At 39.2% G+C, this 18,280-nt stretch overlaps 1 protein-coding gene across 1 annotated transcript in view; it reads right to left on the bottom strand.

The window, feature by feature from the left end:
- WIPF3 (WAS/WASL interacting protein family member 3) overlaps positions 1 to 17,958 on the bottom strand; it is a 37,005-nt gene extending 19,047 nt beyond the window's left edge. Inside the window, exons 1-4 of the mRNA XM_030479127.1 lie at positions 17,588 to 17,958; positions 13,504 to 13,697; positions 9,015 to 9,287; positions 4,493 to 4,631 (exon numbers count right to left, since the gene is read on the bottom strand). Of these exons, the coding sequence (XP_030334987.1) occupies positions 4,493 to 4,576 (84 nt within the window). The 5' untranslated portion in view covers positions 4,577 to 4,631; positions 9,015 to 9,287; positions 13,504 to 13,697; positions 17,588 to 17,958. The remainder of the gene's footprint in view (positions 1 to 4,492; positions 4,632 to 9,014; positions 9,288 to 13,503; positions 13,698 to 17,587) is intronic.
- Positions 17,959 to 18,280: the final 322 nt, after the last annotated feature.

The following is an 18,280-nucleotide window of genomic DNA, read 5'->3' as shown; positions in this document are numbered from 1 at the left end:
AGGATAATGTGGTAAACCCTGAATATGTTTACCTACAACAGAAATCCTACTTATTTATTTATTATTTTAGACTACATAAGAGTGAGGTAATCATTAAAATCCATCTACATGCTATCTAGCATTCAGTATTACTTCAACTTTCACACTTCTCTCACTAAGGTAAGCATATTCCTTTCTTCTTCTGCTCTCCTAGTTTTCAGTATGCCAATAAGGCAAATAAACTCCTGGTGCTACTTTACTGGCTTTAATCACCCAATCCTTGTGACTTTTGGGGTTAATTTCTATGCTAAGACTTTAATAATAACAATTCTAAAGAGAACAGAAGTATTTTCTTAAACTCCACAAACATATGAATCATTAAACAAACATCTTCTCTGAATAAAGCATAACCCAGCAGGGCAGCTACACATCCACACTTCCTTCAATATTAACATTTTAATAGGTGATGACTGATTGTAACATTAGGAATTTGAATGTACAAAGGCTGCACAGCAGTGAACAAGTCTCCACTGCGTGTAGAAAGTGAATGTGGTTTTATCAAAGCAAAATTCTCTCTCAATCTTCTCTTGGGAGATTAGGTAAAGAAAACTTTTAGTCAGTCTCAGTGGTGGTATCTACTCCAGGAACACGACAAACCAAAGTTAACCAAAATGCCTCCCAGCAGTTCAGCTGAGAAGGACCTGTGAGTATTGGTGGATAAGTTCACTACAGCAATGTGCCCTTGTGGCCAGAAGGGCCAATAGTGTTCTGGGGTGCATCAGAAGTGTGGCCAGCAGGTCAAGGGAGGTGATCCTCCCCCTCTACTTGACCATGGTGAGGCCACATCTGGAATACTGTGTCTAGTTCTGGGCTCCTCAGCACAAGAAAGACAAGGAGCTACTGGAGAGGGTCCAGCAGAGGCCACAAGGATCAGGGGTCTAGAGCATCTCTCTTATGAGGAGAGATTGCGGGAGCTGGGCCTGTTTCATATAGAGAAGAGGAGACTGAGAGGGGATCTCATTAATGCATAGAAATATCCCAAAGGTGGGTACCAGGAGGATGGTGCCAGACTCTTTCAGTGGTGCTCAGCACAGCACAAGGAGCAATGGCCATAAAACAAAACACAGGAATTTTCACCTCAACATGAGGAAGAACTTCTTTATGCTGAGGGTGGCAGAGCACTGGCACAGGCTGACCAGGGGGTTGTGGAGTCTCCCTCTCTGGAAGCATTCAAAACCTGCCTGGACATGTTCCTGTGTAACCTGGGGTCTAGGTGGGCCTGCCTTGAGTTCGACTAGATGATCTCCAGACATCCCTTCCAACCCTGATGGTTCTGTGATATGCCAAACTAAAAGGCAAAAGGGGTAAAAGAAATAAACGGGAAATAAAAAGAAGCTTTTCAGAAGCAGAAAGCTTTAAAAAAACCACCAAACCTCACAAACCATAACACCGTCTCCCTAAAATACAAATACAAAAACCTATTTAAAAAACCCCCACCTTACATGATGTACATATGCCTATAAAATTGGAAGAGGTTTAGAGCAAACATCCCAATGCCTCCTTTCTAAGATTCCTTTATTGGGGTGGAGGGGGGAAGAGAGAAGATATGAATTCTATAAGCCAGTGCCAGAAAATATACTGGGGCACAGTTTTATTCTGCCTACTCATCCATCTCATCTTTATCTATGACCCCCAGAAGGCAGGCATTTGAAGACATGCTCAATTAATCCAATCAGCTATATTTACGTTTGACTCAGCCACCTACATCTGCTACTGCAGATACCCTACCATTCCCTCCTGAAAAATCCATTCTGTTTCCTTTTAAGTATGCTCTAACAGCCAGTAGCTTTTCAGCTGCTGGGCACAGGTGGCTCCTAGCATGTCTTGTATACCATCTCCAAATCACTTTAGTATTGCCTTGCAGAAACTTTTGTACGAGTACTTACACAATATCTGCAAATCCAAAATCTTTGAAAACAGTAGGGAAGAACCTAACTTTCTTCTGCCTTAAGAGGGAGTTAACAGTATAAAAAAAGTCAAGTGCCAACAGTGCTTAGTATTTCAATGAAGTAAGGACTGCAGAATCCTTTGGGACCATGACTCACAATATTCACTAAGAAAATGTGCAGAAAGAGAGATAATGTAGTGATTGCTGCTGCTAAAAATCTCTTAATAGTGAACTCAAGAGGAAAGTACCAAGGCCAGGTTGGACGGGGCTTTGAGCAAGCTGGTCTAGTGGAAGGTGTCCCTGCCTCTGGCAGGGTGTTTGGAATCAGACGGTCTCTAAGGTCCCTTCCAACCCAAACCATTCTATGATTCTATTATCCATATAGTTAGAAAAGCAAGACAAGTCTATTGTACCCATGCAGTGGCATCAGTCAAAATGACAGGATTCTAAAACCTCAGCCTACTCACAGATGTTTTTCTCTTTAACATAAGTGAGTTAAACTAGTGGCTTGCCCGCATATCGATAGCAAAACTAAAACCTAACTTATAATTGCTAATAGGTAAACATTATTCTGATTTAATCACAGTGCTGTTTGCTTTGGAATGTTTCCAGGGGTTGACCAAATAAAACTTATTTGTTTTGAAGGTGTTCCTTAAAGCTACATGCCTGTTAGAATTTTTTTCTTCTTCCATCCTCCAACTGTAGATACTGCAAGTGTAACAACAGCTGGGCAGTTTAGCAGCTGTAAAAGACAGATGCCAACACCTAGAAAACAGTTTCTTAGTAAAAGAAAATAGGGTCTGGAGCAACTTTTCATGAATTCCTCAATTATAAGAGTTTACTCTGCAACTTGGCACCAACTGGAGAGCTGACTTACACTGTGATTCTGCTGAACACACCAAACAGACTACAGATCCTCTCAAAGTCAGCCCTCTCTCATTCAGTTTTGACAGGGAAAAGGCCTTACGCTGTTGCAGAAAACAACAACATTCTGTCACATTATTTTACTAATCCTTTATTGTTAGTTCATGTGCTCTTTTTAGTGTCAACACTTATCAAGAGGAAAGCTTAAATATCAGACATTAAAAATATGTTTAGTTTGTATCGTATCACCAAGATAAAACTGTTCCTCAATTCTGCAATTCTTATGCATAGAAGATCACATTTGAAATAGACTGCTCCGACTAAAACACAGAAATACAGTATAAACCTTCTTGTATCAAGACTTTATCCCAGTAGTGGTTTTAGTCATTAGAAAAGGAGGGGAAACAAAAATCCCAAACTTGGTCCTACTGGTCCTTAGGCATCCTCTTAGCTTTCTCAAGTCATTTACAACTGCCATATGTTAGAGGAGTCTAAAAATGTTTCTAGATACTTTACTGAGCTAAATTTATTAGGATAAGAACACTTGCAGCTTCTGTTGACGTTAATTGCTGGGCATTAAGTTGCTCACAAAATTCAGCCCACATATTTCAGTATCTAACTATAGGTTGTGTACCAATCCAGAAGAGCTGCTAACTGAAAACACTGCTCAAGGTGCCCAAAGTCAAACCAGAATGATAAAAGGAGTCAAGCACTGCTTATTTCATGTGCTGTCTTTACCTTCTTCCTCTTCATCTCCACAATTCATGGAGAGATTTACAGAATAGTTCAGCCTGCAAAGCAGCAGAGAAAAACATGCAAGGAAGCCTTCTGGAAGAAGATAACATAAGAACATTATCAAACCAAATCAACAGACCTTCATGGGAACAGAACAGGCAGAGATGCCAGGGAATGAAAGGGGGAAACAAAGTTCTTTAAAAATACCCCAAAACCAAAGTACACTTGAAGTCCCACATACTGCTTTGCTACAGGGACTAACATTTACCACAAGTAAGCACAGCAGTGACAGAAAAACATATGGAAAAGAAAAGAAGTCAGCAGAGATTTGATATCTTGAACACAACCATGCCAGGCTTCACTATTTCAAAAAAGTTCTAAGAACTTCAATGCAGAAACAAGCTATGAACAAATGAGAGCAAAATACAAGGAATTACTTGAACATGTTTTACCATAGGTACAATAATTGTGATTGTAGCAAAATGTAATACCCTGAAACTCCACTCAGAGCATCCTCCACTTATAGGAAACATGCTGGCAGGGCACACATTCTGCTTCATAACACAACAGAGTAATGATCTGTTACAAGCAGTAATTGTTCCTGCACATGTATAAAAGCGTATTGTGCTGTATCCCCAGGAAGACAGCATGTGCTAGAAAAAGCAACACCTACAGCTGAACACTGTGAGTCTTAATAGAAGCTGTAAGAAAGAGGATGAAGAAATTAACATGTACCACCTGCACGTTACCAATACAAAATGTGTTCCCTGTGGCTGGAGAAGTGTTCACAAATGCTAAAGTCTCACCATATGCACTCTAATGCAATCATCTCTGAACTTTTTGATCCTGCACCCCTAGCAGTAATAGCATTTTTAGCATGCATCCCAATATATATTCAGTCATAAATGAACTGAACTGACTCCTACAGCTAAGCTTTTGCTAGTAGAGATGAAAAGTCAATCTTACCAGAGGCGGTGGTGGAGGGGGCCCTCCAGAAGGCGGTGGAGGTGGTGGTGGAGGAGGTGGTGGTGGTGGTGGCGGCACAGGCATCCGTTCAGATTTCTAGCTTCACGCAGTTATGAAAAATACAGCCAAAGTCTATGTCCTTGAGGGGAAGGAAGGGAGGAGAAAGAGAAATAGGAAAAATGGGTGGGAAAAAAAAAGAGATGAATGTGTTTATACACTGTAAGCTGAAGATCAGCCAAATTTCTAGCTCTCAGCAGACTGAAGACTTTTATACTCCGCTACTTCCAAACCTACAGTACGAACAGCCTCATTATGGTTATCTGATGACAACATCCATCTAAAGAGCAAGCTCACAGATCTGGACAAGTGCCACGAATACCAAATGCATAGATGCCAGCCTGTCCAGATTTAGCTATTACACCTTGCCTTAATCTACCTCATAGCCCTGAAATGCAACTCAGAGGAGAACAAATCGCATGTAGACATTTCTGCTGGAACAAAAACTGTTGACTTTAAGCCAGAGGTTTGCTGTTCTAAGGGCAGAGTAAGGAATTTTGTAAGGTACACTGGACTTGCTCCAATGTTAAAAAGAAACAAAGGAAAATAATAACTGAAGAAACAATTCTACAAATTAAAGCTTCTATTACCAAATGGCAGCATATAAGGACCAGACATTTCAAGTATTCAAGTCACATGAGTCTTTCCTGCCATTTAAATGTTAACTTTTCACAATTCTTTAGTAATACACTGATGAAAAAGACACTGATCTTCCAACAAAAGCTATATCCTTTATTTTTTTTTTCCCCCTAAAGTCTCCTGTAGAATAACAGTGCATCACTCACTGATTTTCACCTCTAATGCAGCCCCCAGGATGACTGCATACCCTCTCAGTCTGAGGTCATCTGTAAAGTTAACATGCAGCTACTCTATTTCATCAGTAAAATTGCAAATGAAAGTACTAGGCAGAGCCAAAGAGAGCCCTCTGCAAGCCACACTTCATAACTTCTTTTATTTTGATAGTGACTCTTGGATAAATGCTCCAAACATGGTTTTACATCTAGTTTTATGTCCATCATGTCATGACTGTCTTCTGAGGCTCTTCACAATGTCATGTGAAGCAGCGTCAAAATCCTACAGTTAAGCAAAATATGACATCCACTATTTATTTTCTTTCTGTAAGAAAGACCTCACCTCAGCAGGAAATTACATTGATTTGACACATTTGCTCTTTATACATCTCTGTAGATGATAATTTGTTTACTTTCTCCTCCAAGCATTTAGAAACATGTTACTCATTTTGATATTTTCTTAGAAATTGTTGTTAAGTTGAATGGACCACAATTCCTAGGCCCTATTCCCCTCATCCCTCCCTTTTATTTTAAAATCAGGCACCCTATGCTTTTCCAGCTGTCTGAAACCTTTTGGTCAAGTAATTTAAGAATCACCTGTGTAAGCAGGAGTCATGATACAGTTAAATCTGGAGAACTTCAGGAGAGAAGACAAGACAGAAATGAGGCAAGTTACAATCTTTAGGGGAATACTTGGCTGTTTTGTTAGAGAGGGATAGATTAGAAGAGGCAGTGAAGTTAAAACATATATGCAGCCATGTCCATTTCCTACCTAGTGTATGTGAACGATATCCAAGTAATATCTGAGTATTTTCCACTCTGCTGTGTCTTGTAAAATTGTATGGAAGATCAATCAAAAATTAAATATGCAGAGCCTCTGCAACACTTGCTTCCTCCCTTGAGAGATTGCTATGCAAAGGACTAGCATATCAAAGCTCTCTGGATCTGTAACAGAATTGGTTACAGTCACTTTAATAATGGCTTAATGAAGCTTTCCAAGAAAGCAGGCATCACAGCATTTCCACCATTCCATCCTCATTGTTGCCCTATGCAAAAAGCTATTATCAGAAGAGAGCTCTTCTCCTCAATTAAGTCATTCAAAAACATGGACATAAGGACAATGACTCTTCCCTGCTAATAACATGTTTCGGGTTAGTATCTTCCTACCCTGCAATACAGACCTTTTGTCTTCATTAAGGGTTTAGATTAGGAAATATGCTCTTAGTCAAATCAGAAAAAAAATCCAACCCACACTTGTGTGGCAGACCACATGCGTGGCAGCAGGAGCTAAAGCACACTGGAGGCGAGCAGCCGTGGGAGAAAGGAAACGGGAATTGGCTCTTGGTATTTAGAAGTCACAGTCTGAAACGCAACCAAATGACTTTTCCAGCTGCCTCCCTCACCAGTCGCTGTCCCAGCACCCATTCCTCCAGCCTAAGTTCCAGGTACAGAAACTGTGTGGTCTGCAACCCAAAATTCAGTGCAGAGGTAGTGTTCACTTTACCATGTATCCCACTCCTCTATCCTGAATCCCCCTGAATCTTCTCCAGAGGAGAAGAATGCATTTTGGGGGGCTATGATACATAGCCCTTGAACGAAATACTGGAGACAGTCTGTAGCTTTCCTCCCATGCTGTTTCAAATCCTCTACAAATGAACTAGCTTTCAGAAAAAACTCTGCATATGTGCCTTCCTTTCTCGTATCACAAATTCAGAGGCTTGACGTCCCGTGCACACAAATTGATAAGCCTTTTATAGAATTACTATTACAGTATGAAGGTGATCACATCTCATACCTACACAATGAAGAACCATTTTCCACAGAAAGATTCTATTTGTTCAAGCTTTGGAAGGAGGAGTGCTGTCATTCACAGAAGCAGACAATGACAGCAAAGAAGGACTGTATGTAGATAAAGGTAGGCATCGTCAATCTAACTTACAATAATAATAAAAAGGGTATTAAAATTTAGTCATAACTGCACAATCTACACACTGGAATATGTAGGACTGGCTTTGAGAACCTCTTTTGTATTACTGCACCAATCTCACTTACATGGTATTTAAAGAAAATGATGGATAAGTCTGCAACATTTTCAATATATCAACACATGTTATTTGGAGACCTCTATTCCTTGGTTAAAGGCTGTATTTCACTTCTTTCCCTCCACACCAGGTCTCCTCCGCCAGCTCTTCACCCATGAAGCTGCTAGTTAAAATATGGTTGTCAGTTTCAGACAATAGTTTCAGAACATGATGGGGATATGGATTTGCACATTGTAAGCTGAAACATCTGAATGGGGGCTACAAGGATGCCAGAGAGGGACTCTTCATCAGGGATTGTAGCAATAGGACAAGAAATAATGGGTTCAAACTTAAACAGGGGAAGTTTAGGTTAGATGTAACGAAGAAGTTCTTTACTGTGAGGGTGGTGAGGCACTGGAACAGGTTGCCCAAAGAAGTGATAAATGCTCCATCCCTGGCAGTGTTCAAGGCCAGGTTGGACAGGGCCTTGGGTGACATGGTCTAGTGTGAGGTATCCCTACCCATGGCAGGCAGGTTGGAACCAGATGATCTTCAGGTCTTTTCCAATCCTAACCATTCTAGATATGATTCTATGAATTAAAACCAAAAAAGGATTATCATGTTGATCAGTTCTAGTGTCTGTTAAGAGCCAGAAAAGAGGGAAATGCCATGAAGGATCCTTAGGGGACATGCGTCCTTTCTTTTCTGCTCTAAATATAGATATTTGTAACGGGAAGAGAGGGGTCTGAACTATCCCTGAGGGACAGAAATAAAAAGATACAGTTTAAAAAGTTGGCAATAGGTGGAGGAGAGAAGCCTGTATGTTTAGCCTCAGTTTTCTCAGGCAAAAAGTAATGTAAATCTTCCTGTGGCTTCCACATCACAGAACAGAATCAGGCCCAACAATTGCAGAATTTATTGCTAAAACCCCCCCAGGAAAATCCCAAACCCTGCCTTTTCTAGTCCACCTCCCTTCCAAAGCAAGGTTGTACATTATTTTTAGGGCTTTCTGAAGACTAATTTTAGGCGTCCCAAATAATGTGGCTTGTATTATTTCCCTTGGGAAGCTCTTTCACAGTCAAATAACTCTCATAATTCAGTTTGCCTGACACTCAGCCTAATTTCTCCTTTTCTTAGTTTGATCCCGATTGCACTCCACTGCAGATGACTCTACCTCATATTGAGCAAATTAGTTTCTCCTACCCCTCAGCATCAGCTTTGTGAAATAGATTTATAATTCAGAAGTACATTTACAAGGACTAGTTATACTTTTTGAGCTGTTCTACTTCTCACAAGTCATCCCATCAGTCAGTGAACTGATCTCAAAACAATCAGCTTTTTTGTACTCTTGGTAAGGGTAATTCTAAAACTGGTAATTTAGGTGTCACAGATTGTTCCATGCTTCTTCTCATAGTGCTTGCTTGAATAGCAGCTGGGTTTAAGAACCACAGTGCAGTCCTCAATGTAGAACTCGAGTCCCAAATTTCTGAAGGCTCAAATAAAGTGTTCACCCAGACTCTGATTTTGAGCACAGACAAGACAGACTAGGTGCAGATCTTCCTTCTTCATATTCTGCTCTCTCAGTCCTGTGGTGGATTCACCTGTGGGAAACTCAGTATCTCTGCCTAAGCTTTTATGCAGATTTGGTCTTACCTTGCCCAGTCACCAGATGTACACGAGCTCTGATCCAAGCACTCCCCAAAGATCTTCTCCTGAAGTGTCTCTGCCACGGTGCTGGGCTTACACCAAGCCAAAGTCCTGCTGGCAGCACAGAGCCACACTAAGAAACAACACAGGTTTTGGACAGCAGCTGACACGTCTCCTGCCACACTGATGCTCAGCAGAACCACTGCAGGTCTGTTTGCAAAGACTATGTTGAAATACCTTCACCCATCATGGAAAGAGAAGGCACGAAACCCTCAATGTCTAGAGGGAAAAAGACAAGAGGGGGAAAAAAAAAATCGCAGTTATTTAAATGCACATAATATGCATTTATACACAAAAATATTTCTTAACTAGTAGTATATTTGTTTAAATGGCTACAATCCTTAGGTCTTTCAGTGGTATAGCCATTAATACGAAGTGACATGGTTGGAATTGAAAATGCAGCCCTTTTAATTAATTTGGTGAAAGGACTGCAAAATAACGGATTCATTATTACTGGATTTGCAATCACCGCAACTGCACACTCTGAGGCAGCTAATTCAGCTTTGGGGAAATTAACAGATTTTTTTTTGCTTGAAATTGAAGGCTGGGGTAGATATTTCAAAGGTGTGCAGGAAAGCTTATTTAAAACATTGGTCTTATTTTCCTAATTAAAAATTGAAGGAAAAAAGTAGACCACAAAACCTGGTTTTAACTTTAATCAGCTTTTATATAATTAAGTATGATTTCCCCATTAACTATACTGTTCAGAGTTATAGCTTTTAAGTCCTGCTATTTTAGTAGAAAACTAAAAGAACTTCAAAATTACACAGAAGCAGCAGCATCTGCTCAACTTTTATGATCTGAAAAGTAGACAATGAGCCTAATTGTGTCCCCATTTGCTCCTGTGAAACATCATCAAAGAACAGCTGAAATCACTGGAATGAGCATATCACAGATCTTCTAGAGACAGTACAACACGTGCAGAGGCAGAGAAGAGAAAAAAAAATAAATAGAGAAGAGTAGATGTGTGTTACACAGATAAATTTTTCTGCTGTCTCTGTCACACAACTGGAAATGACTTGGAAAAAGTTTCTATTTGGAATGAACCAGTTTATATTTTAATTATAACAGAATCAAACCACATAAATTTAAGCATCAGATGCTACATTTCTTTCTACCATTTTCAGTGTGAATGACTTCTTGTGTTTAGAGAACAGAACAACGAAGAATCAAAGTAGAGCCCCCGAGTATCCTTACAGTCTTTCTCCTTTGCAAAAATAACCTTGTCCACAAAACCCTTGACAATCTCTGCTGTATATGAGAGATTTAAGAGTAGTGCAGAAGTGTTAAACTGTTACAATCTTCTTTTACAGAAGAAAGGCAAACACTCATATACATACCCATCTTACTATATATATTTTAAGACATTCACATGTATAATCCTACAGCTGACTCAGAAAACTCTAGTCTTCCATCATTTCCTAACAGATGGTACCTGGATTGTATGCAACTTGAAGAGAGAAATTTCTGCTCTCAGTCACCATTCACATCACTGCAATTAAAGGCAGAATCTGGCTTTTTCAATTCAGTTGAAATGTACAAACCTTGAGGGCTCTTCCTCCATTTAACATGTGATGAAATGCTTAAGCAGCATTCATCTACAGAGGGTCTGTGGGATTGCCTCACAGCACATAACGGTATCCTGTATTTAAGCCAAGGAACGTAAGTTCTCCTCAGCTTGGACTACTTCCACCAGGCTCAATCCAGCTAAGGGTTGCATCTCCTTTCTGCCTGAAAAAAACAGCATGACTCTTACTCTGTCAGGACTCTGATAACACTGCAACAAATTGGCCAGGGCTGACCTAGCACAGATTACAGGAATTTGGAGACGCCTTGCTTCCATGTGTGCTGTGGGCAGATCTCTGCTGGGTTCCCTGCAGTGCTGAGGCTAGAAATTAAAGTGCTATGTCTTGACAAACCTCCCTTCAGAGGCAAAGCTGCAGAGATGACTTCATGTCCCTGTACATGACTATTTCAGGGTGTAACTTCCTCTGCTCCATGGGGATCTGCCATAGAAGACTAATTGCTGCAAGGGAGCAGAATAATAGAATTTGTCATCCTCTTTTAAATAAGGAGTAAGAGCAAAAAAAGACACATAAGAAAAAATATATTATGCCTAATGTAGTGTTAACCTGAAGTTAAAGAGCCTAAAGACAAACGGGGTAAATGAGAAGCAATTAGAACTTGCATAAAGACATAACTTCGAAAAGGAAACAATTTATACAAAGAGTTTCCTTTGAATATACTGTATCATCCATACGTATCATTCAGTGCCAGATATATGAACAATGGTGAATTCGATATACGGTCATTAGCAAAGTTAATCATTGGCCTAAGCTAAATAAAGAAAGTGCAGCTCAGTGGAAGTTCAAGGTCACTGCCGCATTCTGAAGATGGCTGTTTACACTCCTCAAGAGTTTCAGTGTGAACAGCACTTGAGCTCTCTTAGTACAGGCAACCCGATGTTTCAAGTTAACACAAGTTTTGCAGTCTCTGCAGAGAAGTAACAGGCATGTTTTCACATAATTATTAATAACATATTTCTTTATAGTTATTCGTATATTTCTTTACTATCATTCATATAATATAGAGATGTTTGAAAAGTGTACTAGTACACAAAATGGTTTCCAACAAAGAAATTTCTAAAGTTGTTTGATCAATTCCCCCAACAGAAGAAAGTTTTGCTTTCAATTAAGTAGCTAGCATCGAAAGAGAAAAGTCAAATGAGGCACTATTCAGTATCTAGCTTTTTTATATTTGCTATACACAGCTCAACAAATATCTGCTTTCAAATGCCAGTCAAGTGAAAAGAATTTGCAAATGGAAATTTGCAATCAGTATCAGAAGACTACAGGACTTTCAAAATCCATGTCTCAATTCTAAAATTTTCACTTTCAACCACATGATGTTTCATCAGAGATCCTGTTTTCATAGCTTTCCATCTGGAAAATATAAATTTATAGAAATGTGTATGCATGCCACATCAGGCTAATATCTACCAGCTTGAGAAACACAGTCTAATACTGGCAATGCAAGGAAAAGAAATCTGTCAATTCAACACGAACTATTCTTCCCTACAATGCAGTATCAGCACCATGCCCCAGCATGGGTTGTGGTCATTGTAATGCTGTAAGGAGAATTGTCTTTCATAAGAGATGTAAAACGTGATGATTTAGTGACCTGCAGGAATAAGTTGCCAGGGAAATCCTCACCTCAAAGAAAGAACGGGAAGCTTTGATCCTGGTTTTCACTGAAATTATGATTACTTAATTTCCCTTCCAAATCTATTTCAAAAGGTAAAAATCCTATCCCTAATGTCCTGACAAATTAAACTGTAACTTCTGAACATGCTCATACATTCTTACTTTCATGCTTTTATCTGTCAGTCCTGTTGAAACTACTGCTCCTTCTCAATGACATAGTTGATAACTTCATCTCAGATGTTCTTTACCCCAGGGTAAGCCTTCCATACTTGTAAGTAAAAGGTATATAAACCCCTATGTTACTAAGGAAGCCTCACTACGCTACCATAATGTTGCATTTTTAGTATTTTAACTAATTCATTGTCCTGAAAAAAATAAAATGCAAAGTGTCTTATTGCCCCTTAAATGTTATAGCTCATACATTTATAAAATTTCCTATGTGCATAAAAGTGTAAATGTGCTTTCTTGTACAGAAAATTGTCAGCTGTTTATAAAGGCAACGGACAAAATTTTGAAGCTTCAAACTTACATCCATTTACTCAGGACAATGATTTCATTTTGTAGAATGAACAACAACTCACAAAGTCATTTGCAACGGCATAAAAAAAATCCCTGAAAAAAGATGTTTTGATTTGTAGGCCTAGTTCCAAATTGCTAGTAAAACTATGTTCTCAGAAAAAACAATGAGTTTTATGAAACTGAAGATTCAGCCCTTTGACTTCTTAAAGGACTTCAGTTGCAATTCTTTGTGAAAGTCATTACATTCAGAGAGGACTGTGATTGTACCTATCCACATTCACAAAGAATAAGCAATGAACACTAAGAATCCAAAAGTAGTCAGCTAACTTCTGCTGAAGAAGGAAAGTAGTTTTAGGGATTAACTGGCAATAGAAGATTTTTTTGAAGTTGTGTCTATCATCGATACAAAGCAGGAAGGTGGTTTTCTACAATTTTCCTCCTTGGAACAAGTAGATCAGAATCAGCTGGCAGAATGAGCTCCCAATAATACTTCCAGCACAGCCAGGATCTGCTACCACCAGACCAAGCAGGGGAAAGATGAGGACTCACTCATTTCCACCAACACTGGTGTCAAGTTTTATGCTGGATCTGGCCCTTCTCTTTCTTTATTTCCCTCTTTGAAAATTTCTCTCCTTTTCTAGTGGTTTATCACTCTCTCCACTCCCCCTCTCCACTTTCTTCTTTGTCTTTGCTCTTTTCACCATTCACCTCACCTGTTGTCTGCTGCTTGCAGAAGGCAAGACAAATGGAACCAATTCATTTCAAAGGTGGAGTTGTCTGCCATGGGAGAAACAAACACTGCATATGGTGCAAAAGTAAGTAACTCTGCATGATGACACTAGAGGTTCAGCACACGTTGCTAGTCTTGAGAAAAACAGAAAAGATGCAGAACTATGCTCCTCCAGCTCTGAAAAAAAAAGAAAGGTGATTCTAGTAGGTACCAGGAGATAGATATATCCTGACTAGAGCTGATAAGTATTAGCACCCGTGTACAAAGCCTCACCTGATGGACTGGATAAAAGATTGAAATATTGGAGAAAAACAACAAGGTAAACTAATCTGGGCAGAAGAAAGCAGCAAGCAACCACGGTATACACATTCTGCAGCTACACCAGGCCTTTGCAGCTCCTGGTACAGCTTCTTCAGAGCAAGCTCAAGTATCCCACGTAGTAGTGCTTTACTGTTTAGTCAATGTAAACTCATGATCACTTGATCCAAGAATATTTTGAACTATCCGCTTTTGCATAATTTCCTTGCTACATAGTCATTTCAAGGCTAAAAAAGGCTTTCATTCTGCATTAAATGCCCTATTGGGCTCCGTATCTGTCACTCATACAGTACACAACTGAGATAGTCAATTGACAGAGGGGGTGGAGACTAATTTAGGGGCTAACTCATCTCTTATTTTTTATGCTAAATTTTCATTTGTTTTCAACAGAAGTGAGGTCAGTTCTTTAGGGTTTAATTCTGAAAAAACTCAAGCAAATACAAGCTGCAGCAACACAAATAATATCACTAACATGTTCAGCTTTTTGCATTCACACAACCGATCGATTAAAGCAACTTTTTGTCCAAATCCTAGGCAGAATTTGACAGGTATTTTTGCAGTGATTCATGCACCCGCAAGAGGAGTAAACATGCCCTCTGAAAATAAGTTGCTGAAAAAAGAAGTCTGTGTAAGCCTGGCTTGCCTTTACTGCAACTCGTGATTTTCTTTATGTGTCTACTCAACTAACACAGCAGATCTATAGATTTTGTACAGATATAGTGTTATTTCTTTTCTTTTTTAGCATACAAAAAGCGTAACTGACTTGGACAAAAGCCCAAAACCTGCCAGGACTATTTTATATGCAGTCAGTAGGGCTGGTGCATGTGTATTTTTCACTGTACAAAACTATGCCAGTTAGGAAAGCAATAACATAATACCTTTCAAACGAGAGGATACAAAGGAGGAACAAAAGATCTCAAGACCTCCCTTATGATTTAGTACCACATTCTGCTCTCCTCTTTTTCTGTTTTTGTCACTTATAATGAAGAAGGTAAAACATGATATAGTAACTAGAAAAAGTTAAATGGTACAGCAGTCATTTACAGACCTGTGCATAAAGGGACAAACACAAAGGGGTTACTATCTCTAAACCCATTCGTTCACTTTGTTCATCTAGAAGGAAGCATGTTACACCTATCTTATGAATCAAGGAGAAGCACTGTAATTTCTAGCCAATGCTTTAATTTACCAAGGCAAACCCTGCAGTTGCCAACAGTGCAAATGAAGGATATAGCATATCCATTACATAGAAGCTGCAGAGCAGACACAGTGGGTAGTTTTCTTAGACTTTGTAAGAGCAGTGTCAAGAATGAGCAAGTGCTTTTATGTGGAATTTTCTGTTCTCGTGTTTAGTGAACTTTATCTTGTAGAGACCTTTGGTCCAGTTTTCCTCTGCTTTTCACTTTGCAGTATCACTTATACTGTAGCAACAAAAAAATAGTGTGGCCGTTAACATTGCTCTCCTGTGCCTGGGCTGGCTACAGAATGACACCATTCTCATCAAAGAGGGTTATATATCTATTCATAACAGTGGCGTAAGACAACACAGGGTCATTGCGAAGAATCCGCCTCCCTGTCTTACTTGAGAGATATTTCTGGTAGTCTAAAGGAAATCCATTTCAGCTGTTGTCTGAATTACCAAGGCATGAAAACACACTTTTCACACCCTCTGAAAACTCTATAGTTGTTTCACAAACCTTCAAAGCAATCCAAAGGCAGTTTTATAGCCGTCAAGTATGTAATACTAAGTAAGTCCACTTGACGATACTCAGAAGTCAAATTAAGGTGGGCATATTCAAAAGAATACAATTTTGTAAAAAATACACTCTTTCTCTCTGATTTGGAAGTCCCAAGGGCGTTCTGTTTTTCCTGGTTGCAACTATAGCACTGTTTACATCACTATTCATCATGGCTATGAAGCCACCAAACAACCCTGATGCAGAATGATCACAGATGAAAAAGCAACTGTGAAGTCACATTAAAGTTTTACTACTCTGAGCCAATTTTCAGAAAGCTTCAGCCTTTCAAAGAGAGCAACTACTTTGTGTGAGAAGTTCTACAAGAATAGTGGTAAAGGCATTCCAGAAAGCTGTATCTCAGAACTACATAGCAGTCACTAGTAATTCAGTGTAACGTGAGTACTGAAGACTTTAGATAAAAGAATTTATGGGATATTATAGTTGATTATTATGTTTATTTAGATATTTTTACATATACTTGGAAGAAGCTAGAATCTTTATTCTGGCACAACAGAGCTCAGTATCATTTTCCAAAGCAATCATCTGCTTCAACTTCTCATCTGTGATCTCATTTATTAGACCTTAAAATGAATGGCATAAAATACCCACATAATAATGCAGCAGAAGCTCACACACATCCAGGATCAGTAACTTACGGAAATCAAGGGTAAGAGAGCTGAACTGAGCTAGTCCAGTCTCACCTATTTTTCATAACTGAACAGAACTTGTCCCGGTCACTGAGCACAGGCAAGAAAAGCTTCTACAGAAGCAGATGCTTCTGAAAAGATCATGTAATTCTTATAGGCAAGTTATGACTAACAAACATACAAAGAAATTTGATGCCAATCCTTTCACTGCTCTGCTTCTCTTTGCATATTTTAAAATATTAATATTAAACTATGTAATACTTAACATTTATTTTACATATAAAATCATGTTGTTCACCTTTTTAAGCCTTTAACATCTCTCTCTTACAATGTGCAAGTATTTTTCTGTTTGTTACAACTAGGTCACTGGTTTCAGTTCAAGGTCTTCTTTTCAGAGGACAATGAACTTCCCAAAATACTGACCTCATCAGGCAAAAAAACTACTTTTTTAAAGTATAAAGAGCATCTATTAAGACCTATGCAATGTTCTGTTAAGACATTCAAGAAACGCTGCTGACTTTTATGGCGTGATTACTGAGATGTGACACTCCTATGTTCTGATTTAAAAAACGTTATCTAAATACTTTCTGCAAATTCAGATTCAGTGCTCATTATGTACACAGTCCCAGCATGGTCTTTCCTGATGTACTGCAGGAACAGAAATCGACATGTTACAGGATCTTTATTTGTATTTCCTTTTGGAGGTACTCATGGAGAGAGAAACAAAGGAGTCAATTGCTTTGCATTATACTATATGATTTGATAAATCACATCATAATCACTGCTCTTTCCAGTGCGGTGCAATCACAGAATCTGAGTCTCTAGTGCATCTCAATCATTTTCAGGAAGAGATCCTAACCAGCAATGACTTGAGCACTGCAGCTAATGAATTGAGCTTTGCATCTGCCCCTAAGCAACCAAAGTCTGTATGCAAAGCTGATCAAACTATTTATACACCTGTCTTCACAGAATTTATATGCTTAATTTAAAAATCAATCAATGAATCAAGCTTCATATTGCAAGCTGGCACAGGCACCTGCACTTTCAGGCAATTTCGTATACCACTTAGCCTACTAGAGCCTCAATCTTTGTAAGATGTTGTAGATAACACTTAATAATGTTTAACAACAGTGTCATCATAACATCAAGAAGGGTTGCATGTTGGTTGTTAAGCCCCATTCCTTGACCAGGATCTTCTACAGGAAAAGAATCAACTCCCATAGAATTTATTTCTGGTTATGAGTTTAACTCACTTTTTGTCATCATCCTCTACGGCAAAACACCCAAAGCATTCTATCAGTGAAACAAAACACACTTACACAATCCTCTTTAAGAGTCCCACACTGAGCTTCTGGTATGTTACCTTGTACGTGGAAGCTGGTAGCTGACAGCAAAGCAGATTCAAACTTTCCACGTCACGCTGGGCAATGTCCCTCAGGAGCTGTGGGTGGCAGCAGCGTCTGCACCGCCTGCGCATTCCGGTCGGGACACTGCTTCGGGTCACAGGTCCACGCAGTGATCGGGAAAAGCCCTCACGCACACATACCATGCATACATACATACCATACACACACACCTAACAAGTGTCTCAGCTCAAGCCGCCACCACAGAACGAAGATGTATTCGTTTCCTTGATCATCTTCCCTGTGGCTTGTCTTTCAGTACAAAGGATGCGAACTGAAGACTTCAGCAATGATTAAACACATGTTGTTGAATACACAGGCGTTTATGCTAGATATACAGCTGGACAAACCAAAAATACTAAATGTATCAGGAAGCAGTTCAACAGTCAAACTCATGCAGCATGCATGATAACAGGTATAACTGTTACCACAATTCCAGTTGTTTCACTATCTGAATTAGCAGAAGAACTTGCAAATTTTAGCCCATAAATCCATACTGTCCCAAGACTGTTCTGTGTTGAAATCATCAACCTTATCTTCTATCTCAGTGTCTTTTCTCGTAAATCAGATTTATTTTGCTACCATTCAGAAATCTCACTTAGTAAGATTGGTACTAAGTAGGTTTGTTACTTTTAGTAACAGATGAAAAAAAG

This window comes from Strigops habroptila, chromosome 1 (genome assembly GCF_004027225.2).
Source record: "Strigops habroptila isolate Jane chromosome 1, bStrHab1.2.pri, whole genome shotgun sequence".
Lineage (NCBI taxonomy): Eukaryota > Metazoa > Chordata > Aves > Psittaciformes > Psittacidae > Strigops > Strigops habroptila.
The sequence above is the reverse complement of the archived record's forward strand: the minus strand, read 5'-3'. Positions and strand labels throughout refer to the sequence as shown.